Source organism: Argopecten irradians, chromosome 3, assembly GCF_041381155.1.
Source record: "Argopecten irradians isolate NY chromosome 3, Ai_NY, whole genome shotgun sequence".
Classification (NCBI taxonomy): domain Eukaryota; kingdom Metazoa; phylum Mollusca; class Bivalvia; order Pectinida; family Pectinidae; genus Argopecten; species Argopecten irradians.
In genome coordinates this window covers 12,452,492-12,478,393 of record NC_091136.1, presented here as the reverse complement: position 1 = coordinate 12,478,393, position 25,902 = coordinate 12,452,492, and the positions used below count along the sequence as shown (strand labels likewise).

Here is a 25,902-nt window from a genome sequence, read left to right as displayed (position 1 = left end):
GATTCAACCCCAAAGGTAGTTTTTAGTCTCTACCTGTGAAGCTTTCAAGAAAATATAGGGACAGAAAAGAATAAAGGTCATTGCAGAAAAGAAAGAATGTTGATATTCACTTCTTTTTTCAGAGTCAATGACTATAGTCGACAATGGGGAAGGCGGGTAAAATTCTGTCAACTATAGTCAATAATAGTATGAAAAGAGTTTTTTTTTTTCTTTCTAAATATATTTTTATTCAATAATCAGCAAATACAGATACATATGCAACATTCTTATTTCATTCTCTCATACTTTATGAATTACTATTTTGTATCAATATTAATTAATATTTGTATAAATATTACATAGTATGGAAAGAGTTAACATAACACCATTGGTGAAAAAACATTTATGCTGCAACTGTCCCACATACTGACCGATAACAACTACCGAATAAACTAGTGCTTTATCCGTCAATATGATCACATGAATTTCTTCCATATCTGACGGAACTTTTTCTAACTTGACTCAGAATTTGAACCTTCCAGTGAATGAAATGTCATTCAATCCATTAAAGTGACGTCACATTCACTGGAATGACGTCATTTTTACGATATCGAAAATTTTGTTGTCGGTGTCGTCTTTTTCTTGGCTTATGGCAAAGGTATGTACTGTAAAGTAATTCTTTGATGGGTAATTATTGATTTTAAATATTTTTATTTTGTTTCAGTGATACTTGATACTGAAAAGAATTTCTAGTACTGTTTGCGATGCGCTTATATATTTCCCACGACAGTAAAAAGGAATACACACTCATTCAGTCTAGTTAATGAATCTTTTCCTCCACATCAAAGAAAAGTCTCGCTTCAAGCGAAACCAAATAAATGACTGACAATTTGCTTCGTTTTAAATGTCAGAATAGTTGCAGGATAAACAGAATACAGGGTTAGTATCTTACAATACGTTTTGGTGCTCTACACGGAAAGCCTTGTCATCTGGGCTTTCCTAAGTCTTGCACCAAAATAAACCTTGTATTGTTAGATACTAACCATGTATTCTCTATATATACCAGAACTAGCTATCACGCTTGATCTTAGTCAAAGATCAATTTTAATTGAATTGAAAGTAGATGTCAGAGTAAAGGTTAGCATAAATTTTCACGTTTACTATTGACACACTGCATGATAAAAGCTAAATCTTGAAACATTAGGACAGAGACAAACTTTTGTTCGTCTTGAAAATTCAGGTCACTATGACCAAATTTTGATACATGACACCATAGCTTCAATTATGCGAGCCTGTCATGTGACTCAATGATAAAAGTTGCAGTGACAAACAGTGACAACTGATTTGAAAATGTACTGTGTGGTAGGAAAGACAGGAACAAGGCATTCTAGTCTGCACTTAAATAGAAGTAAAATTGAAGCTGAAAAAGGAGAAGGGGCGTTTATAGGGTCGACTACGGTATCAAAAATAAGTAAATCTTCAAATTCAGCTGTTTGCTATCAGACGTTCATTTATATTATTATGATTATTGTTTTGGTTGGACTTAAAAATTCTTTCTTTAAACTGTACCTGTTTCTCTAACATAACTGCTTTGGAGAAGTGGATCTGCTGTTCCTCCATTTTTAGAGCTCCTGTTTCATCCTCACTGATCCCATAGAAAGGGGGTGTGTCCTCAGTGTACATCCCCCATTGTACAAACGAAGATTCATCAACATGACGATGTACAATTTCGTAATAGTATCTGAAAATCATAAATTTGAAGTTGCATTTACTAAAATAGTTTGTCAAGTTACGTCAAGAAAAATTGTCATTGTCTTTACTTAATAAAGTTTTAAAATAATGCTACATCATTATTGCATCACTCTTTGGCTATTAAAAAATTAATAATTACATTTATCTATTTTACAATAATAATTGCATTACAAAATTTACCAAATTTTAATACCATTATTGCCTTATAATTTCTCCAATAACACTTCCATCCTCGATACTCCAGGGGTTACTATCACTGACGTTACATCCACCCCTGCACTATCTCATAGTAAAAGTGGAGGCAGTTCAGGAGAAAACAACTGACCTATCACAGGCGTGTAGAGACTTCCATTGGAAATTACAGAGAGAACAAGGCCCAACTTCAAAGTAACACAGTCCATATCAACCATAGTGTACCGCTGATGTACATCAAAATACCTGCGTCTTCTGTTACCTCCAGTTTTACTATGAGATAGTCCAGGGGTGGATATAATGTCAGTGATAGTAACCCCTGGAGTATCGAGGATGTAATACATCTGAATGTAATCATCAACACATACTGCCTGTTTTGTTGTAAGTTGATGACTTCAGATATCTGTCTGTCCTCCTCCCTGTTGTTATGGTATGACTCACACTCAGTCGTCCTTGTCGTGCTTGCAATTTCTTCCATCTGTGGTGATACCAATATATGATTTAATATCAAACAGTTGGACACCTCTCAACTACATTTTGTATGTCGGCTTCAGATTCCAAAATGCAGAGGTAGTATACGTACAGGTAATTTGAATTTTTTTGAGAAAAAGTAGTCAACCATGCAAAACAAATCAAAGATGGTTGTCTGCTTGGTAACTAGTTGGTGTCGGATGGATAGGTCCAAAATGGTGATAGGCACAACTAGGTCCCAAAGGGATCCTATGATACCTCAACATTACTATGTGGTATACTAATTAAAATGTTTGTTTATGGATGGACATGCAGACACTGGATGGGTAAAACTGGTATTTGCTAAACAAAAAATACACTTTTTCACATTCTATATTAAACTAGAACTGTCGCCAAAGCGGTTGGATAATACCCACACTGCACAAATTTAGTAATGACTCCGGGATCCATTGATAAGGGATACTGCAGAACCCTATATAGTTTACTCAACTCCCCATCAGGGTTCTGGGTACCAAATTTTATCAAAATCTGTCAAGTAGTTTAGGAGGAGTTCAGGCTGGACAGATGTAATTTGTGTTGCTAATAGTGTTTCTTAATGGCCAGTCTGGTTACCTACCGTGCCTTCTTGGTTCCGAAGAAACCATCTGGCCCCTCCACATCCTTTCAACATTAGCCTGAAATTAGCGGTGAAAGGTACAGCTAGAAACCCGCTGATACGAACGACAAACTTGTCGCTGGAAGAACTGGAATAGTATGAGTCTTCCAGCGTTGTTTTCTGATACCCATCATCTTCAGCACTCAGTTCACGAACATCAGCTAGATCAGCAAAACTCTTGAATAGATCCCAAGTTTCACACAAACTTCCTCTGGACCCTGAGATTACAATTTCATTTCTGATCAGTTTTAATTAATAAGATTTCTCCACAAAATTTGTATTTTGTTCTATTTATAAATAATTATATTTTACCTGTAGATTTTAAAGGACAGTTCACATCCTATCAATAGCAACAGTAAATTAACTGAATTTGATTTTTTTTTTTACCTATTTCTTGACAGTTTTTGTAAAAGAAACAATAGAGCACTATCTTGAATAAACTTCTAGATAAAAAAAATTACCAAAAATAACCAAAATTGACTAAATTTCCACATTTTCATAATTTTTGCATATTTAGGATAGTTGAAATAGACACTACAGCTGAAATGATGTACTTGATTTTTGATATTCAACAATTCAATTACTAAGTATCATGTTTGAAAATTTGATGGATTTGAGGGCAAAAAAGTTCCTGATCCATACAAAGTCCTTTGTTGCAGAAAAATATTTTTTTTTATGCTTTGAAGCACTTGCGCAAGATTTATTTTTTTATTTTTTTCCTTTTTCAAGACTACTTATAAGAACGAAATTCAACTATTAACAAACCTAGCAAACACAATTTGTTGTCTCACGCATAATTTATATGAACACCATCAGAATTCTCTACTTACCTGTGTAGATATGATCTGCATTATGTTGAGGTCTTGCAGGTGTGATGCAGGTAAGCACTGATGTAGATACAACATTGACATTGATACAATCCAATCCTACATCAAATGGGAAACAAAGAAATATCATTTAGATATTTTTGAAGGTCAAGGTCATTCATATGAACCCCACTTTGGTAGTTCTTTATCCCAGAATATCACAGCCCCAATATCAGGTCCTTAGGTCTTTTACTTATTGAGAAGAAGTTGTTTAAAAATTTTAGCAGATTTGACCCGTGTATCCTTGAATGAAGGTCAAGATATCATTGATATGATTAGACTTGGTAGTCCTTCATCCCTGCATGCTACAGGCCCAATAACAGGTATCTAGGGGTTTTAGTTATTGACAAGAAGCCGTTAAAATTTTAGATTTGTCGACACTTGTGAACTTGAATGAAGGTCAAATCCATTCATTTGAACAAACTTGGTAGCCATGCATGTTATAGGTCTAATATGAGTACCCAGGGCCTTTCGATTAATAATAAGAAGTTGATGGAATGAAAACTTAGTACACAGCGGACTTTGTACGAGTACATACAATGCATGATGGCAATTGGGCATTCTGACCTAAAAAGGTGAAATTCTCAAAACCTTACCTCCTACTGAAACAGAAGTTGTATCTTTATCGAAGCCTCTCCCATTCACTGTTAGCAGAGTTCCTCCATTAATGCTTCCTGTTGTTGGATAGACAGATGTCACATCTAAAATTGAAGCAGTTACATAATTTAAACAATACATCCATTAAGTACGTCTATCAAAATAAAAAAAAATCAACTAAAAATATATGTATCATAGACTTACATGCATACATTTGGAATACAGCGAGCTTGTTGTTCAGGGTCAGCCAAGTCAGATCTGGATGAACTTTTGACCTGTAAACAAAATATAATTATACAAGTAATATAATTATGGTGACAAAATGTTCTAAAAATTCCTAAATGTAAACAAAGATAGCATTCATTATAACTGTAAACAACCTAATTATGGTACAAAATGTTCTAAAAAATTCCAAAATGTAAACAAAGATAGCATTCATTATAACTGTAAACAACCTAATTACATGTTTTAATGCCTAGCTACTTTTTTACCAAATGAATTTAAAATCAGATTTTAGAGTTACATGATTCTATATACAGGCACTATTAAAAATATTTGGGTATGAATTCAGAATTAATTGTATATGTGTTATGTTCTACAGTAAGTTCTGTACACAAATTTAACCCTAATTTTTAATTTTGAAAACCTTTTACCAGGTATAGTTTATACCTTCCATATGGACCATCAACAATAATGCTAAATCCAAGGTTATCTGCAACAAAAATATTTGCATTAGCATTGTATATGTATTATCATTTGCCATAAAAAGAATGTTGAAATTTATTCTACAAACAGTATTTAACCCAATAAGGACCCAGGGCAGTTAAAAAATTGAAAAATGAAGGTACAATTAATAGGACCAAGTCCAGACAAACGTTTCACAAAATTATGGCACAGAGTAAGCCATTAATCACTGTGCAAATGAAACCAGATACAGAAACCTACGGCGTTTTCATAGTTTTAGTTTGCATGTAAGTCAAAATAAGTGAAATTGAGCCCTCAAAAAGAGGACAAGGGGCTTATTGGGTCTAATACCGTGTATAACTTTTATAAGATATTATTTTAGCATTTGTTTAAGTGATGTTTATAAGCAATTGATTACAAAGTATATATTGCTTCCTATAAACTTTGAATGCAAAGCCATGAATACACTTGTAACAAAGTCATCATACCATATCATAATGCCAGAAAGAGCAAATTTCAGCAATTAATGTAAATTCGTTTAAGAATAAGTTGGATAATCACTGGAAGAATCAGGAACTTTTTTTTCAATTACGAAGCAACAATATCATAATACCACAATTTTGTATGATGTGTACAGATTATAAATGCATTTATGACTTATGTAATATGTATCCATACCAGTTGGGTATAGAGGACTCATGATTGTCCTGAACCAGAATAAACCTTATCTTATCTTATCCTAAAGAGGTTGGCAGAGATTGTTCAGGGTTCAAAGGTTACCCAATCTTTGCTGTAGTATATATACATACCAATATTTACTTCAGAAGCTTTACATTTGATCAGTCCAGTATTTGCATGCTCCGAGTCAAGTGCTAAGCCATACCTAAGAAGACAATAAAGTGTACGTTGTTTGAAGTTTAAACCTTAGGTGTCAAAAGTTAAGTAGAGCTTTGTATGCCTTACTTAGTTGTCGTTTAAGTACCAGGGTATTGCATATACAAATATCTTCTGGTGCCGCGGTGGCCCAGAGATTAAAAGACGTCTCGACATATATACCACAACCCCTCCAGGTCACGAGTTCGAATCCCATGTGGGGCAGGTGTCAGGTACTGACTGGTGGTCGGTGGTTTTTCTCCAGGTGCTCTGGCTTCCTTCCACCAACAAACCTGGCATGTCTTTACATTGTCCGCTAAACCTGCCTATATTATTAGGCTTTTTTTTTTTGTCTAATATATAGTCAGCTCGCGGTACCTCTTAAAAATGTGAAATCGTAGGCCAGATTTGGCCTACGCTACGTCAGCGGCATATTTCTAATATATCGTCCATGCAATGCCGGGAAAACGTACACATACCTATATATTGGGATCTTATGTACTCCACTGCCCTCATGTTACATCCCATTTATGAAATTAAACAACTCTGCACAATGAAATACTTCCGAGACCCTTCTATTTCACACATTTGGCCTACGATTTCACATTTTAAGAGGTACCGCGAGCTGACTATATATTAGGCAAAAAAAAAAGCCTAATGATATAGGCAGGTTTAGCGGACTAGTCTTTACATGACCCTGGCTGTTAATATAGGATATTAAACTAATAAAACCCAAATCCACATGTATGATACAAAATGCCCCTTTTTTTGTTCCATCTGAAACCCCATTGTCTGTGCTTATTAAATTAATTAACTTCAACCAAAGGAGCTACTCTTTTGATTAGTTAGTTTATTTGGTTTTACATGCATCCTATATAGCTAATGCATGTGTGAATATTTTGGGAGGCTGTGGTATTATATAGTGTTATCTAAATCAAGCATACCATCAAAGACACAGACACCACACCCCACCAAGTCACACTCTACAGGCGAGCCATTCATCCCACTCCCTTTATGCTGAGCTGAGTGTTAAGCAGGAGCAGAAACTACCACATCTATAGACTATGCTGAGTCTATCATTGGACAGAAACCAAAGACTTCCTAAAACAAATGCTCGACTAAGTGAGGCGGTGTTATCAAGATCTTAGGAAGGACAAAGTCAGTTAGAAAGAGGGAGAAAAGATAGATTCCAAGTTTGGTCTATGAGTAAATAATCTAAAAAAAATCTATTAAAAAAGTATTTAAGCTTATCTGACCACAGAGACTTCAAATGAAGGGCAAAGTCATTTGTTTCATCAAAAAAGTAGCCCTTCGTCCCAGCATAAACCAGGATTCAGACTCGGTCTCTCAGCCTCTGTTACTTGAATGTTCTGAATTTGAAGTCAATTACAAATTTTTATCTTGCTATAATTGACCACTGTGACCTTGAATGACGGTCAAGGTCATTCAAACTATCCTGAACCAGCATACTACAGACCCAATATCGGGTGCTAAAGGCCTCTTACTTTTAGAAAGTGGAAATAAGTTGTTTAAACATTATAATCTCTTTGACCTTGAGACCTTTAATGATGGTCAAGACATTCAAAGTTAAAAAGAGTAAGTTACTTACAATTCACCTGCTTTGTTTGTCATTTGGCATTCATCTATCCCAAGGTAAACCCTATAAGTAATAAAACAAAACTTGTATTAATACATAGCAACTGTCCTCAAAAGTCAAAACTGATAAGGACTTGTAGAAAAATTTAATTATGAATAAATTTACTGGATATTTACATATACACTGTGTATTGTGGCTCACCTTAAAATCTGTGTGTCCACTCTACTTGTAGCGGAAATGCTGTTAGGTCCATATCTATCAGTAAAAATCCTTCCCTTAAAAGTTACTAGTGTATCTGAAAATATCAATATTCAGATTGTCAATCCATATGTGTTAATTCATATATGACTAGTACTACCAAGAACAATAAAAGATATACACTGACATGTTAAGTTATTAACACACTCAAAGAAAATAAAAAGGGGAAGTAACTCAAATAAAACGGATATAATGAAATACTTTTTTTGTGTTTTAAAGTGAATAGCCAGACAAAGAAAGCCAGTCTATTAAATGCATTCATTGGCCTTCTAAAAGTCTTTGTATATTAAAACGACAGTCAAGTTCTGCTTGCGTTGTCCATTGTTGACCATTGAAGTTACGGAAAAGCCCCATGTAAAGCAAGAACAATTCAAAAAATAAATTTGGCTTTAATTAATCTAGATTTGAAAGTGATGATACAATGTACATGGAAATGTCAACACAAACAAAGTCAGTCAGGAGGACACGTTATGATTACTAAATCAATTTCTTCACATGCCAATCAATTTTGACAGGAAATTTTATTTTTCTCTTTCATAAGAAATTATGCTGGACATATTACCACCATTTTTACCGCCTTCCTTTGCCCGACTATTCACTATAATCATGAACTTTTCTTCTTTTTTTTTTTAATTTAAAATAAGTGAAATATATTTATCATATCTAGGATTTTTCTATTCTCTCCATAAGACTTAGTGATTAGCATTATCTTTGAAGGCCGACATAATTTGTACATGTAGGCTTTGTTCCTTCAATATTATACAACATAGTAACTTAGTAAGTTTTCCGACTTTTCTCACATGAAGCTATACATTAAGTTTTCTTACCTGGTGGACCAGTTCGAGGTAAAAAACTTGTGAAAAGTGGTGTATTGTACTCAGTTGCCTGTCAAAATAAATGTAAAGAAAATATAGATCTATCTTCAGATTTATCAGACAAGATAATATATAAATCAAAATGTAAAGAATCTACAAGACTATCATTTACTAGTTATTTATCAAACAGGACTATATCATTTCAACATTCAATTCTTTAATAGATTGATTAATCTTCTCTCCAACATCGCTAGCCATGCTAGGGTATTAGTTCGTAGAGAGAGGATCAGACTAATACCCTTGGCTAGCTAAGTTGTCTTCCCTCCTGTACTATACATACGTACAGCAGAGAACAGAAATGTGTGCTATACGTCACAGCGTGTATGACGTTTCACGCAAATTTATGTTGTCCATATGACTACATGTACTATTTTAGCTCCTGTAATTGTCCATGGGAATCAAGATTTCCTCTCATACCTACAAGTTTAATACTGGCTGGTCTAGGGCAATACACTCATGCCGCCTGAGGCTGTATTGCATGGCTACCCATGCAATAAAGCCTCGTGACGTCACGGCGTCAACAAAATTACTATTTTATGGGTTAGATTTTAACAATTTGTTTCAGAAAATATGCTGGATTTACTTTAAAAGATAGAAACAACGGGAATCGAGTTGAAAATATCACGTAATTTTCGTGTATGGAGAATTGACTTGCAGGTCTGTTTTCTTTCGAATTGATTTCAAAATGGCAGAAAATCATAGTAATAAAATTGCAATAAAATGTCGGGGTATGAGAGAAAAAAACTCTTTCGTAAGTGGATATGAAGGATAGGGATATTCTACCCACGGGATCACAAAATGTTGTATAACCTTCAGCAAGTCTCGAGTTTTACAACATTTTGTGACCCTCGGGTAGAATATCCCATAACCCCTATCCTTCATATATATCCATATATGAAAGAGTCTTATATTATTAACTCAATGCAACATAATCAGTAAAATTTTCACTGGTGAAGAAAGTTTCAAAGTTACAAAAATATAGACTATCAAGTTTATTTAATTGGTTTTCTTTTGTTTCGCAATCTTAAACAACTCAGATTTGACTCAATATGACAGTGATAGTAACCCCTGAAGCATCAAGAATGGAATTTCTGTCTGTTTTGTGTGTTAATTATTTATTCACTTCATTATATAGTCAATAATATTTATTTAAAAATAAAAAATACCACTCTATTTTAATTCCTTAATTTATTTTACAAATTTATATAAAAAAATAATAAACCAATAATATATATTAATATTAAGTAATGATAATTTTTTTTTTAAATCAAAATTATCCCAAAATTATTATTATATAATTACCTGATATAGACACGTCTCATCATGACAGATATTTTCAGTCGGAACCATAACGCCATCAACAGATAACCCTATAGTGTACACACCCGGCTGGAGAGCTCTAGAACAAAATTAATTTTTTTTTTTGAGTTGTCTCTCTTCAATTACACAGGGAGGCAAATAGTTATCTGAGAGGTATATGTATCTCTGATTTTAGGCTAAAGTTTCAGTTAGTTAGTTGAGATCATTTAAAATGTAGGTTTCTTTTATTTTGTTACATGCTTAAGGTTGTGCAGAATGCCTCCAAACGCCAAAAGCTAGGCCTAAGAAATTTCAAAAGCTCCGAGCGGCTACAGAGGCTGCCAAGATCCGATTGTCTAAAAATGACGTCAGCACTTACCTTGTTGTACAAACTATCGATGATAACGTGCACCTGTCTACTATGACGTCACAGACGTATGTTTGAACCCCTTTTAACCACACTTTATTCTCGTTTGAAGGGCCGTCTCCGAGGATTGGCGCGTTGGTCGAGAACCCTAAAATGGCGCCAAACGAAAGTTAGTTTGTAGCAGGTGTCAGATGAACTAAAGTACTTGGCCTATTTAAATATGAGATAAATATTATTAATGATATATTACCAATGGTAATTTAATTAATATTGACATATATATTAATTATTATTAATTTACATCACTAGATGGCTAAACAAATTATCTTAAAAGGTCATAGATTGTCTACATGTATCAAGGATTTATAAGTGAGATCTTTGATCTAAATCTCTACTGTAAGTCAAAGAAGTAATACAGTGACGTCTCAAGAATTTTACAAGTGTAATTTGAATCCCTGACGATTCTCAGTGAAATAGGTCAAACAATTTGCTTTCTATGGCTTAGTATTAGCTAGTATCAATGTCCTCATAACTCGACCCTCCAGGTCTAGGGTTCGTTAGTCCCATATTCCTCAGCTCCCTGCTTCCGGTACTGGCGGGCCCGGCCGGGGGGTTCGGGGTTGTGGGGTCAAGAGTAAAACATGCATGTATTTTTATATTAAGATGTTCTGATATAAAACATGGACGTTTGGAATATTAGCTTTGTTATTGGTAATTGGATGTTTCTGCAATAGAATTAGAAATTTTACAGCCATTCCAAAAAATGGTCCCACTATATAATATAAAAACGTTGAAAAAATTAAAATCGTTCAAAATATCAATGATATTGATTTTTTTTTTCGAAGAAGAAAAAAATAAAATCATGTAAAAAATAAAATCACAACCACACACCACACACACACACACAGAAAAATTTTAGTTTTACACTATGTGTTCCCCGTTTCAGGCTTTCGGACTGAAGAAGACCGTGATAGACCGTGAGCGTATACCGTGGCTGAGATATATATTCCACAGGCTAGGTATCTAACAAAACGGATGATTTAACAGCGCGTCCGGATTTTACTTTGAATTTACGTTCTGTGCGTTTTTCCACGTTTTTTCACGGCCTTTTATTTGTCAAGGACGGCAAGCCATAAGGTATTATTTTGATTACTACGGCTTGTCGCTGTGTTGAAAACCGCTTTATACCGTTTTTCCCTAGGCATATTTGCTATGAATTTTGTATTAATAAAATAAATAATCAGTTTGTGTTACGGATGTTAGCCAATAGATTTTGTTTAATATTCATCAGACTAAGCCTTGGCGAGAAGAAAAAGTCCCTTTACCCGTACACGTAAATTCCTGGTTCATATTTTTGCAATATTTTCACAGCTATATTTATAGATGTAACCCCCAGCGTGGAGGAATAGACAGGAATCCAGGGTCACTGCAGGGCCGGTACCGCAGTGTAATCATCTGATGGCTATGCACAACTCATGGGTTCATTGCCACAAAATAAATCCTCGATAGCAACTAGTGGAACGGCAGACCATTTCACTTTTGGTAGTTGTGGTAAAAACAGCTTTTTAAGCTACAGCATATCAATATTATTGTGATGATTAAATTACTATTGAAACGATACGATTATGTGATATTACAAATTTGTCATAAAAGTATTTATGTATTATAAACAATTATCTTTCAGTATAAATAACAGCAATGATAAACAATAAAATTAAGGAAAATGTAAGAAAACGGAACCATATCAGTAAAGCAAAACAACGGATTCTAGATTTTATTAGAATGAATACATCGTCAAACCGTTGTTTTGCTATCCAGTACTTTCGCATATCAATTTGATAATTGAAAAAAATTAGCCTCGACTATTTGGTTTACAATCTAGAATCCAGATGATATTCTTACGAATTCGGCGTTAAACATTCATAAAAATGATCGTTTTTAACAAAATTGCCTTCAAAACAAACAAAATGATTTGTATATACAGTTTGTCAGCACGAAGACATAGACGTCGGAAGAAACACTTTACATCTGTTTTTGTAACGAATAGACGCTATTTGTTTTAAATATATCGTGAAGTGTTGTCATTTTAATTATTGCCAAGCCCCCCGTACATTATTTATCTAAACTAAGCCCCGTACACCTCGTTTTAGCAAGGCCCACGTTCCAAAAGAAATTTTCAGTCTCTTGTAGGAAACATTGAAAACCCTCATGATTAACCTGGAACAATATTAGTAATTCAAATATCACGCAATAGTTCACAGGCGTTTTCATTGCGGTTACCCCCCCTACAGGTGACTTCAAAGGATTCCAGGTCTAATCTGACACTGGGGTTGAAGATCGCATTTCACCGAGTATTTATATCTCGTAAGCTTGAAACATGACCAATAGTTACAGAGATACATTAATTACATTAAAACTGTTGAAAAATATTGCAAAACTTCCCCTTGCTGTGACAGGCCCACGCCTGCGTCGATACCAATATCCCAGTGTACGGGTATCCCACACAGTGTCATCAGATCCGTAAAACAGGCCTAGAGAGAACGTAGTTGGTATCATTGATAGCCGTGCTATAAGCCGTATGTGCCTTTTAACACTCCGGGATACAGCATTTTTCCTATATCCACGAACGTAATCAGTAAAAGACCGTGGCAAAACTTCACAAGACCTTGCTCAACTTGAATACAGATAGAAAAATAGATTCAAAATTCAACGGCGCGCCACGTTTCGGCAAACGGTGGGCATACCGTGGTCGCCGGTGATATCCTTTACGTAAAATTACATATTAGTTAATATTGTTTACATGTTATGGAGGTCTAAACATCTGATGATAATTATTTGGATTTGATGCATCATTCAAACCAGCTTATGGTTTATTACAGAAGTCATAGTCTTTTTATAAATCACTAATTCCACATTAAAAATTTAGAGAAAATAACAAACGAAGAGATGGTCTGGCATATCATTCTAGTTATAGAAAGATCGACGCGTGATCCTTTTTACAAGGAACATAAGCTTAATTCTGTGTTTAAATTGTTGGAAATGTGAAATCAATGGTCAATCACTTTAAATATTATACCATTATTGTAAATATCACTATATATCTCTACAAGCCTTTTTTGGCTTCCCAATGATATTGGACTGAACTGATGAGAAATAGACGAACATATACACTCCAAACCATTGCCAGAAAAAGTTTATAGAACTAATTTCTGATGAAAACTCATTCAAGCTATTTTAACTCAATTTCTATGTTCGTAACATCCGTAACACTATTCATAAATAACCTACATAACGACTTCAATAAGCAAACTGCGTTATATTGTATAGAGATTTATGGTGTAAATAAAACATACTCGTCGTATTATTCAATAAAATACAATTTAGTGATGGCTTGTCTAAATTTTGATCGTTGTGAAGTATTATTTCAAAATATTCTTTCCCTACATAGATCACAGTAAAATTATTTTTATTATGGATGCTATAATTACAGGTACTTTTTAATTTTGAAGAGACGTTATGTGTACAAAAAAGGGTTTGCAATCATAACATCCGTAACATTTGGTCCGACAATTTCTAACATGTATAATTCCTCTGAGCTCTGTAATTTTGAAGTCAATGGTGTTTCGATTCGTTTTTATGGACTGTATGCGTATATTTGTTCACAAATATTGATATGCAGAAAAGCATTTGTGTAAATTCACATAGTCAAATCAAGAATTATATGTCAATACCTAAATCACCCATTAGTTTTCCTTTCCATCCATCATATTTGACTAAATCGCTACTTCATTCTTACAAAAATCATCTACTTAATCTATTGGTGATGTTCAAAACCAATGATTGGACAGGAAAAACGATTCTTTAGGTTGTTCATTTTTGCCAATAATACTTCGAATTCGTTACGGATATTTACAAGACGTTGTGGAGGTTAGAAAACACATAATCCTTTGAGAATCATTCGAGTTAATTCTGATCAAGAGTCATGTTTTTGTATTGATTTTGTTTCTTTACCATAACATGAAAATGTGAGCAACTGACTTATACCCGTTTGTTAGCTCTTAACTGTCCCATAAGCAAAAGCGACATCGAAAAAAGGCGATTTTCAAGCTGTCCCATAAGCAAAAGCGACATCGAAAAAGGCGATTTTCAAGCTTATTTTAAGCAACAGAGACAAGAGATGGGTGGCGGAAATAACCCCATTCTTATCTTTTTCATGTAGCCTGAGGCCGTTGTCTTGCATTTGGAACAACAAATTACATACAACTGACAACATAATTGTGAAATCCGCAAGCGACAGCTGCTAAAATTTTTGAAAAAAGTGGGACCATTTTTCTGGAATGTCTATTTACACAATTTAGGTCTTAACTAAATCTTTTGAGATATTTCGTGGCTCATGTGGACATGAACTGCTGAGGTAGAGTTGCATTATGCTTTACGGGTTGGTGTCCAGCTGTATGGTTGCCCGTGGTCAAATATTCGACAGACTCTCGATGTGTGGTCAGATTCACATAGACTGGTTCCCGCCTCAGTTACCTCCCTTGCGTACGCTTCACTGAGGTCCAGTGAGCGGAGCGCAGCCTGGCGGAGAGTAGAGAACTAAGGGAAGGGAACCAGTTAAGATTCACAGTGATTTGAGATTTTTTATTCGTTTGGACTCATCCAGTCAACTGACCAATTTAGACGTTTTATGGATCACGATAGGCCAAAAATCGCACATGGTCATGTTGATGCCGGTATATACCTTTTATAAGATTCTTTACAGTATGTAATGTATGATTTTTACCACTATTTTATTTATCTTATTAAGACCCCTAAATGTTTAAAAATTGTCTATTAGACCAAAAAATATGTCTATTTAGGGTTACCCAACCGACCCAAATTTTCTACCGCCGACCCTACTCTTTTCCCCACTTTTCTATGAAAAAAAATAAATAAAAGTCGGGATTTCGATCTCAGACTCCGGTTCCGGTCATTACTTTAGAGTGAAAGATGAAAAAAAATTCCCGACCTACGGACCCTATTTTCTTGCCAATGTAACCCTAAACAGATATATATATTTTTTGGCCTAAATACTAGGGTAGTTATTATGAAAGCAGAAACGTATCTAAACAGAGATCTCTAATATATATTTCTTTGTAAACTGAAACTTATTTCCATGTCCCTGTGGGCAGATTGGATTGACCTATAGATACCAGACATGTTATACATGTACAACCCTTATCTGTACATGTACTCACCGAAACCCTCCAGGGTTATCTTTGTCCCACCACTGACACTCCCTTTTGTCGGACGAATGCTCGTCACCTTTACATCGGCACCTGAAAAAACAACATTTTGCATATCAATAATACGAATCCAATCCCATCCCTGTATCGTGAGGCCAGAGTGCAGATATAATCAAAATTTTTACAGCAAATAAGAAATGAAAATTTCGCTAATCACGAGATAAAGCTAATCATCCTTTGAACAACAATGCCCAGATCTTAAAGTGCAAACAATTGTCCTGTATTCTTTGTAAAAAAAATAGTTTCCCGTAGATATGTAATTATTATGAATTTTAATGCAGCTCTAAAATCGTCTGAAAATGTATTAAACCCCAACTCGCAGTCCGAAACGGATTTTGATTTCTAAAACGTGAATTTAAAACGAGTATGGTAATTTTGTCGAATCGCAGATAATCTTATCAACAATATAATTAAAATGAATTAAATGTTAATTTTCAAAACGCGGGTCGTATTTTGTTTTGCATTGTTATTCTAATCACCGCGCGATGGTAGGTATAGATTATCATTTAACCACCATTGTTATATAAAACTTTTCACGGGTCGATTTTTGTTAAAGAATCACGGACTTGTCAATATATATCTTTTGTTGTTTTGAAAAAATCCTTCTATACAGCTTTAGTACAGACGTTCAAATAGCTTGTTCCGCATAAATGAGAACGGCCCATGTTCCACGGTAGTGTGCATGAGAACTTAATTTCAGACAAAGATGTTATGAAATGGACAAACAAAATTACGGGATCAACAAAATAAATGTTCAGGTCAATAGACATTCTCTAAAGTAACTTAATAATGACAAAATAACAGTCAATTTCAATAATTATGTGATAATTTATTCAATTCAAAACGCCACCTCTTGTGTGCCAGCCATTGTTCGGTGTGAGCTGAGGTCGTTATTTCAAAGGCACGACCACCGTGCAAGAAAACTAGTCTCGATCGGCTATCAATAAATTATACATAAATAGAGTGATTTATTCATCAAATTTTGAAATTAAAATGATGCCATTTCAGTTCTTTTGACTGTTAAAAAATAAATAGAATTTTACATATTGGAAAACACGCTATTCAAATAAAACCTAAATCATAATACTTTGAAACAACTATACTGATAATAAATGTTGTCAATATTTTGTCAAAGCAAATTAGACAATTAAAAAAAACTACTGCAATCAAATCAGTTAATTAACACTACCATAATCTTTTCCAGCATGCAAGGAATTATATACATGTAGCACATTTAATTTGTATATTTGCTATATCCTTGACCATACATTGTATATGTGAGATGAGTCTCTGACTCAATACGTGACAAAGCCTAAGTAAAAACTATACATGTACTGTTATAAGTATCTATATCTATTTTAACCGTAGGGTTCAGAATATACATTTTTTATTTCAATTTCAATTTTATTATTTAAAATTCAAAAAAATTGGCTGACAAATATAATTTCAAGTTAAGCTTTAGCTACTCTCCGTTCTCAATTTGATCTTTCTTCCGTCTTTTTCATTTTTTCTTGTTATCTGACTTTCACATAGCTTTTGACCTTTTCCCCACTATCACGTTTTTACGAAAAAGACGAAAAATTTGACTTCATCAGTATTCAATGGCTATTGAATTTATCATTCGCCACAGGCCAATTTTCTTATCAAATCAATTTCAAAACCATCATTCAGCCATTTAATTGTATCGCGCAAACAAAGTTACAAAAATCTATACGAAAATACACGCAAAAGAAATTAAAGCCTTTTTAAAATTGATATTTAAAAATTGACCCATTTATAAACACAATAAGGTCTTAGGTCGAACGGATTGGCTTCATATGGCGCCATTGTCGAATATACATTATATATATATAATCAGCATCGAATTCGTGGGACTATCTCACGATATGTTTTATGATAATTCTCTTTTGTTGACGAAGGTCTTTCGTAATTCTAAACTTTCATTTTTATATGTGTATATATGTATGATCACACACAAGGTAAACAAAGCCATTATCTTATATTATCAGTACACTATTTGTTCCCGTCAACATTTTTTAACGTTCTCGTGACCTAACTACATTGTCGTGAACCATTTCTCGATCAAACTTTCAATATGTATTTTATTTCCAAGGACTTTTTTTCATGACAATTTGATTTCGCAATCTAGGCTACGGTAGTGTATAATCTAGCATCTCGGAGGAAAACAGTTCAAGCATGAAGAACAAGGATTCAGTTTCTCTTGAAATTCAATGACTTCCATATCCTCAATAATCCATACAGAAATAAAACCCACCTCCAACAGAGCATAAATGAGATGTCAATAATAAGAATAACTGATGTATAATCGTGTTTATATTCAATGCATGTCTAATCAACGCAATAAATGCATATACAATTATTCATTTTACTTCTGGTACATGTGCAACCAGTACTGAATTCCCTATAGAGCATGTCATGATTTTTTCCCGAGACGCAATTAAAGACCCACTACCTCTCCGAAACGGCTTTTAATTTTTTAAATGGGAATGTAAAACGAGATCGATATTTTCTGAGGTAATTAATGTTTTTAAGAAATCTTTATATTTTGCTCCGAAAAGGTAGTGGGCCTTTAATTGTTTTTAATATTTTTATCTTTAATTGAAAATGAGGAGCTCAAACTTTTCAATTGTGGTATTGGTGTAAAATAAGTAAGTTTTGTGACTGAATACAAATACAAAATCGTCTGCTATTGTTTTGATAGAGAATTTACCATTCGTAGGCGGTGAAGTATCTTTAAATGTTCTGATTATGATTTCTATAACACCGGTACTTCATTTTAATGGGGTCAAGGTCATCATCTGCCAATTTCTACTTTCTTTAAAATATTGTTACGAAATTATAAATATAGATTTAACTCTTTGTTGCATATCAATTGAGATTACATGACGTAAATTTTAATTTTTAACGTAAATAAATACTTCCATTTTTTCCATTTTGGTTAAAATGCCATTCATATGTCAATCTCAAAATACCGAAGACCTATTTATGTTTATTATCTAATAAACCATGCCAAATCACGGTAGGGACGTTATCTGATGGTCGGAGTGTATTTATAGTTAAACTGATCTAATTACGTACTTCGTTTGCGGTGACATGTGTTTAAATATATGCCAATTCGTTGATTTAAAACCAAAATATATTCTCAATCAAAACAGCGAATCAAAAATAATGTATATAAGAACAGTTTATGTACTCGTTTCTATGAACTGATGATTTAATTAACTAGGGATTGTTAATTGATCACAACTTACTGTGGATCTACTTTCTTCTAGATCCAGTTCAGCGAGGAGCTAACAACATGGTACAATGACAGGCCGAGTTTTACGATAGCCATTGTGGGAGAAAGTGTAGTCTGAGTCTACTTCCACTCTTACACCAGACTTGGACCTTCTGACAGATAGGCAATTTACATAGCATAATCATGTCACAACTCATTTTGATAGATAAGAATGAAAAAGTCCGAGTAAAGGTACGTATATGGTCTAAGATAACTCGGGTTCTAACAGCAGATTAGGAGCGGCCATTTTGATGTAAAACCTTATTGTATAGCCTGATTTTACTATGGTAATTGGTATTAATAACAAAAGAGTGTAGTATGAAATAGAAATGATCAGAATTTTAGAAATTTTACAAAAGTGTATCTACAGCGAGTTAACTCGAAACTCGAAAAAGTAAACTCTAAACTCGAAAAAGTTGACTCGTAGTTCGAAAAAATTAACTCGAAAAACGAAAATGTTGACTCGAGAATCGAAAAAGTTAACTCGAAACTCGAAAAAGTTAACTCGAAACTCGAAAACGTTGACTCGAAACTCGAAAATATTAACTCGAAACTCGACACATCTACAACGATGGGGGAAAGTGAGTTATTTTATATACACTTCTAACAGACACATGTGTATCTTATTACCTGCAAGGGTATATATATCTACTCCTAATTGGATCTACTTGTTGGTCATTGTGTACCTGTAACAGCCACGATAGAAGTGAGGAGTTTCACGTTCTGACAGATAGATACGTGTAGCTTTTTTTTTTTTAGATATTTCGACTGATTGGTGGGATTAGGAGGTACTAAGTAAAAAAAAAAAGAACAAAAAAATATTAGATTGAAAATTTTGTATAGTTTTTACATTGAATAGCCTATACTGAGTAATTATAAGCAGATATTGTATGGACAAAAATGTAGTCTGCTTGCACTGCGGCCGTGTGCCGATGTAGCGTCATTGTGATGAGATCTCGTCTTTTTGTCGAATTGAATCATATTCTTTTCTTTTGGTAGCAAAGGTTAAAACATGCCAAAGTATTTGCAACGTCATTACTGGAATTATCAAATAAAATAGCACTCGTGTTTACACAGTACATGGTGAGTAACAGATGACAAGAAATACGAACAAATACTGTAGCCTTATTTCATGTCCTTGCTGAACACCAGCAATAGATTAAATGTGCTCTGACTTTTATCTATATCCAATGGCTATTACATAGTCAAGTTGGATTCGCTATAGTATATTGAGTCGGCGATATTCCTTCTGTGACGTCATTACTCAAAGAAAGATTCATTTCTTCAGGGTGACGTCCTATGACCATAGTTCTTGTAATAGAATATGCTACACCGATGACGAATGGTATCACATGCAGTGATTGTGCATGCACCAAAAGCAAAACGAATTATTATATGGGTATTTTTTGTGTTAATTAGACATAAACGATACTCATCATTTTAACAATAATTGGTGTCTAATCATGTATATATATATGTGTCCAATTAACGCAAAAATAACATAAAATGATTTGTTTTGCTTTTGATGCATGCACTATCAGTTCTTCACTCTATAAAGGACATAGTGGCATGGAATTTTTTCGGGAAGCAATTAATTATTTTCAATATTCTTAGGTTTTTGTAAAATTAGAAGCTCAAACTTTTCAATGGTAGTGATGGTGTAAAGTAAGTAACTTTTGTAATTTAAGAAAAATACGAAATCGTCTGCTCCTGCTTTTGATAGAGAAACATACCATTTATCGGCGGTGGAGCACGTATCGAATGGAAAACTAATGAGTCGGTTCATACATATGCGTGGTGTTATATGCCGCCTTAGTAGAATCTAAAATAATGACCCTCGACCATAATTTAATTCTGCCAAGGCGGTATTACACCACGGAAGTTGGCATTTATATTTTAAGATGGACTACAAATATAAAAAATAAAGTATTTCCTATCTTAACCATAAAACGTATTTAAGGTTTTATGCCTTGTTAAAACTAGTGATACTTAAGGTTACGCCTGTTGCATACACGCGTTTTATCAAGGCTTAATTCTGTTCAAGTATACTTAAGAAGTGATACAAAATATCACTAGTTTAAACAGGGTCTAAACTCTTAAAGGTCCGGCATACATCCCAATAACATGTTAAAGGGACAATTCACTCAGGCTAATTCTTTTACATAAACAAGAAGCAAAATATAGCATAAATGTATTGTTCTACATTTCTTATGAAACATATAACGTAAAAAATTGATAAATTCCACGACATTGTTAAGTATTTTAATTAATATCGTTGAAATATCAAATCGTTGATCAATACGATTAAGCAGGTACAATATGGACGTATACCCATACCCGAGTCAAAGTAACGCGCGTTAAAGAAATAAACTACATAACCACTGAGAAGGTGATAAAATAATTTTTAGGCAAGACAATTTACCTAATAAGGTAAACACACTACTGTCAGAGCGTTTTGAGCCGTTCTAGACAAAAGTTGCCTTACTCTACGCGCAAGGGACAGGGTTCGGCATACAAGAAGTTCGACCACAATGTGTAATGGCGGACAGCGAGCGAGTTTGAACACCTACACACATGTCACAACCACGGACTTTTCATGCATATCACAGTAAAACCGACTGATCTAATTTTCATTAGAACTGGTTTTTTTCGATATATGTACAAACTTTAATGTTCTCTTACATCCCAATACACATGTTAAACAATATAACCTTACATGAGTATTTTTTGTATTATTTTCAAAGAAGGAAGATTTCTTTCATTAGTGAAAAGAAATCGGATCCGATATATTGGATACAAATGGTTTGCTTCAGGAACCAAACCGTTTGTGCCGGTTCAATTAATGTAGATATAATCGTACATCAGGTACGGTACGAATCCGTTACAAATATAACGTACGTATTGTTTTACAAGAAATAAAGCCGACAATTAAAAACAAATCTCAAATGAACTCTCACACTCTTTGTAACCGTGGTAGAAACAATAGAGATGCACATAGTTTTAAAAGATGTCTCCGAACAAAAGAACTATGTGATCGTGTGGTTAATTCGGTAACAGCCAATTGAGTATTGGTGTACTGGCGTGAAATACACCGAGGCATACCAATAAGCCTACATGACTAAAGGATATTTACTTATGCGGAGAAATCTATGTTAACATATGATTTCACGTCCGACTTTTTTTTTTGCACGTGTTACTTTGTTAAAGAACAATAACCTTTAAGGTACGCAAGTTTAGAAACAGACGTAAGCCGGCCGGCTTGAAATCATTTTTTTTAAATGTCGTCTGCTCGTTGCCAGAAACGGTTACAGGTTATTGAACTTACTGAACTAAAATGTTCATTGGCGATATCTTACGATAAGAACACCGTTGCCAAATACCTATTCCGTCACAATGTTTCATTTTCTAACAGTTAGTTAATTAATAGACAAAATAAGCATGATACTCATCGATTCATTTTTTGAAGTTTTGATGAACACTTGTCTCCCAATTGACGTTCTCAGCAAGACAACCATGCATTGGCAATGTAAAGCTAATTACATAAATGTTTTATTGGGTTGTTTTGGCGGGGCATTCAAGTAATAACCCAAGCAGATACTTGGTGTTTTTCCCCGGGAACTCCTAGTTTACTCAAAACTAACATAATGATTTCAAATAAAGATAACCGCTTCTGCTAATATAATAAACATTACTGTAAATAAACAAAGTATTGAATCCTAATTGACTAGAAAGCAATCACGCGTTGTATAGAAGGGAGCACAGACGATATGTAACGTATGTGAGGTTGTATATGCAATTTAATAACTTATAAGCTAGACGCATGTATCATATCGGAACAGGTACGAAATAAATTTTACAGTATACATGCTTCCAACTCATGCTCATTAAGTCATGTCCTTGTTTAAATTGAATAATTAGAACACCGGCAGTATTATCGTGTATTACCAATACACAAACTGTATCTTAAAGAAAATTACTAGTCATTCAAGTCAATTAGTTAATTAGAAGCAGTGGAGCGGAATAACTAGATGGAAAAGGTTAGATAAACACAGTATTATATATCGCTAACAAGTTGTGCTGACACAATGAATGAACGACTGATTTACGCTGAGATTATTTTATTGTATAGTTTCATGCGAAAGTTTTGGAGTGTTATTTCATATGAATAAAAAACAACTTTTTGTAAGATGTTAAAATGTTACACTGATTAGAGCAATGGAACGAATTTCACGGAATGGCGTGGCGTGTGCATGTCTATATGTTTTGGGAGGATGTGGTAAATGGAACTATTGACCTTTCTATAGTGTTGTCTTACTGAAACATGCTACCAGAAGACACATTTCACCTGGTTACATTATAATACTGACAATAGAGAAACCAGTCGTTCCACCCCTCTTGTATGCTGAGCGCTAAGCAGGAATAGAATCTATAGAGTACCACTAAGATTAAGAGGACAGAAAGTAGAGACATCTTATTAATACACATGGAAACAAAGGAATATTAAAACATATCTAATGTACATATATAACTTTTTTCTAATTCTCTTTTAGTTCTTTAATTCAGTAACACTGTTATTAATGCCGATAAAGAATTGTATTTCCCTTATGGATCTGATTTGGACATATGTCATCGTAAATAATTTGTTTGGCATTCAATCACCGAATAAATCAGTTATTGTTTATATTAAAATTTTCGTTAATATATATAATATTCAGAAACATATCTATCTTTTAACAATGAGATAGTTGATTGGATGAAATTTATTGCTTAGTTTACCATTATACAGTTGTTTCATGTTTTTTCAGTCAACAGTCAAAACTAACTCTTTCTCGAGGTGTTGGGACCAACCCGATGAACTGCTCCTCGAGGCCGAAGGTCGAGGGAAACGTTTTATAAGTTAGGTCCCAACATCGAGGGAAGGAGTTTTGACTGTTGGCTGAAAAGGCATGAAACAACAGTTGCTGTTTTGTTACCTGAACTGCAATCTTAAACTTATCACCGAGCTTCTGGTGAGATAGACTTTCTCCGAAAGAATACCGGTATTTGGGTCGATCTGGCGCGCCAGTGTTTATGGCGTCAACAATTAGCAAACGTCAATCCCGGTCAACAGTCAAACTATTGACCGGTCAATAGGCTAAATTACTTAATTTACATTTATATAGAGAGTCAGGTAACAATGCAATCTAATGGGCTGTTGGTTTATATAGCTTGACCTGTTCGCTAGACTTCTTTTATGATTAATTAATAGACAAAGTATTATACCATATACAAACGATAACAACCATTTGCATGAAAACATTTTCACATTTTCGTTATTTTTGTTTTCCGTATCTTAAACCAGGCACAATCAAAAGTAAAATTTATGATGCACAAACAAATAAACGCTTAAAAATCCTTTACGGTTTATTGTGACAAAAGTATGGCTTTTTACACCAAAAGAAATACAGCGATATCGACGTAAGAGTTTGTGTTAGACAACTAAATATCCGCTGAAGTTTGTTATGTGGGGCAATATAATGGTACTTGCAATTCGACTATTAACGATGACCGTGATGACGTCACCACGGTCAAGAGAGAGCACCGCCACATTAGTTCCGGTTGTTTCGTAAGCCTGATCGTCGCCTGAATATGCCTGTGCAACAGTCATTCCGTTTTTCAACAGATCTGATATTAACCAATGGATGTTAATATGGATTGTCCACGAAAACACATACAGTCCTGGTGTTCCGCAAGTGAAAGCACCGGTGAGGCCGTTGTAGTCGCCATGGGTATTTGTAACAACGCTGTTGAATATTATGATATAGCCATCAGCTACATTCGAGAGAGTTTGTGTTGTTTTTGCAAAGAATCCACGTCCCCTTGCTGGAAAAGATAACGTACTAAATAAATCACAGAAATAGATATTTTGAGAGTGATATTTTCATGCCTTCATTTCAGGGATGACACAAACAAAACCGGTTAATTACCATGGCCAAAAAACGGGTTTCTAAGCTAAATTTCACTTGCCTAGTGGATCACTTTCAGCAACCCTCTTCATTCCGGTTTGATGTACTTGTGATGGACGAATTCCGTGAAATGAATTATCAGGTTTAGAATAGGTGGTTTCCTTGGTAGCTAGTTTTGGCCCGGTCCGTCTGGAATCACCTTGTAGTTCGGTACCGTTTTCAGGAACTACATCTAAATCCGTTTTAGGGGTATCTCCATATTCTTGAAAAGTACCTTTTTCTGAAGCACTACATTTCTTCTCACATTTTTCTGACATCTCTAGAGCGATATTCAGCCTGGTATGGAGAAGTTCGTTTTCACTTTGAAGTTTCCAGAATTTATCCTTTAGAGCTGATAGATCTGTCAAAACCTGATCTAAATTATTTTTCTGAACTTCAACAGTTCTTCTTATCTCTATCGATTCCCGGTCATCCTTTGAACGAAGATCCTCCAGCACCTCAAGCCGTTTGTACAAGTCGAAGTAAGTGCCATCTTGAGCAAGGTTAGTTGGTTGGCCTATTTCTACACCAAAACATTCACCAAAACAACCTATGATACTTGCTAAAATAACAACGTATATGATTCTGCTCATCATTGTGCCAAAGTGTTACGTCTGGATAGTAAGCAGTGACTTATTATCGTTGACCTGTACTTCACTACAGGTGAACTATTCCTTATCTATATATCTGCCATAAAAAGTCGATGTTATGTCCGCCCTTTAAATACAGGAAAAAAATTCCAATGATAAGGATGGTAAGCCATAAATAGCTAGATTCATTATCTTATACCGTAATTAGACCCAATTAATAAGCGCACCCGTTCCTCCTCCCCTTTTCGAGGTATCATTGTCACTTAAATAGACTTACACA

At 34.4% G+C, this 25,902-nt stretch overlaps 1 protein-coding gene across 1 annotated transcript in view; it reads right to left on the bottom strand.

Annotated features, from left to right (window-relative positions):
* Positions 1-25,628, bottom strand: part of LOC138319475 (fibrocystin-L-like) — a 68,722-nt gene extending 43,094 nt beyond the window's left edge. The window contains exons 1-16 of the mRNA XM_069262630.1: positions 25,055-25,628; positions 24,572-24,910; positions 15,703-15,783; positions 10,478-10,613; positions 10,102-10,198; positions 8,752-8,809; positions 7,868-7,961; positions 7,679-7,729; positions 6,006-6,079; positions 5,182-5,224; positions 4,717-4,787; positions 4,512-4,616; positions 3,880-3,975; positions 3,011-3,267; positions 2,292-2,401; positions 1,549-1,720 (exon numbers count right to left, since the gene is read on the bottom strand). Of these exons, the coding sequence (XP_069118731.1) occupies positions 1,549-1,720; positions 2,292-2,401; positions 3,011-3,267; positions 3,880-3,975; positions 4,512-4,616; positions 4,717-4,787; positions 5,182-5,224; positions 6,006-6,079; positions 7,679-7,729; positions 7,868-7,961; positions 8,752-8,809; positions 10,102-10,198; positions 10,478-10,613; positions 15,703-15,783; positions 24,572-24,910; positions 25,055-25,628 (2,358 nt within the window). The remainder of the gene's footprint in view (positions 1-1,548; positions 1,721-2,291; positions 2,402-3,010; positions 3,268-3,879; positions 3,976-4,511; positions 4,617-4,716; positions 4,788-5,181; positions 5,225-6,005; positions 6,080-7,678; positions 7,730-7,867; positions 7,962-8,751; positions 8,810-10,101; positions 10,199-10,477; positions 10,614-15,702; positions 15,784-24,571; positions 24,911-25,054) is intronic.
* Positions 25,629-25,902: the final 274 nt, after the last annotated feature.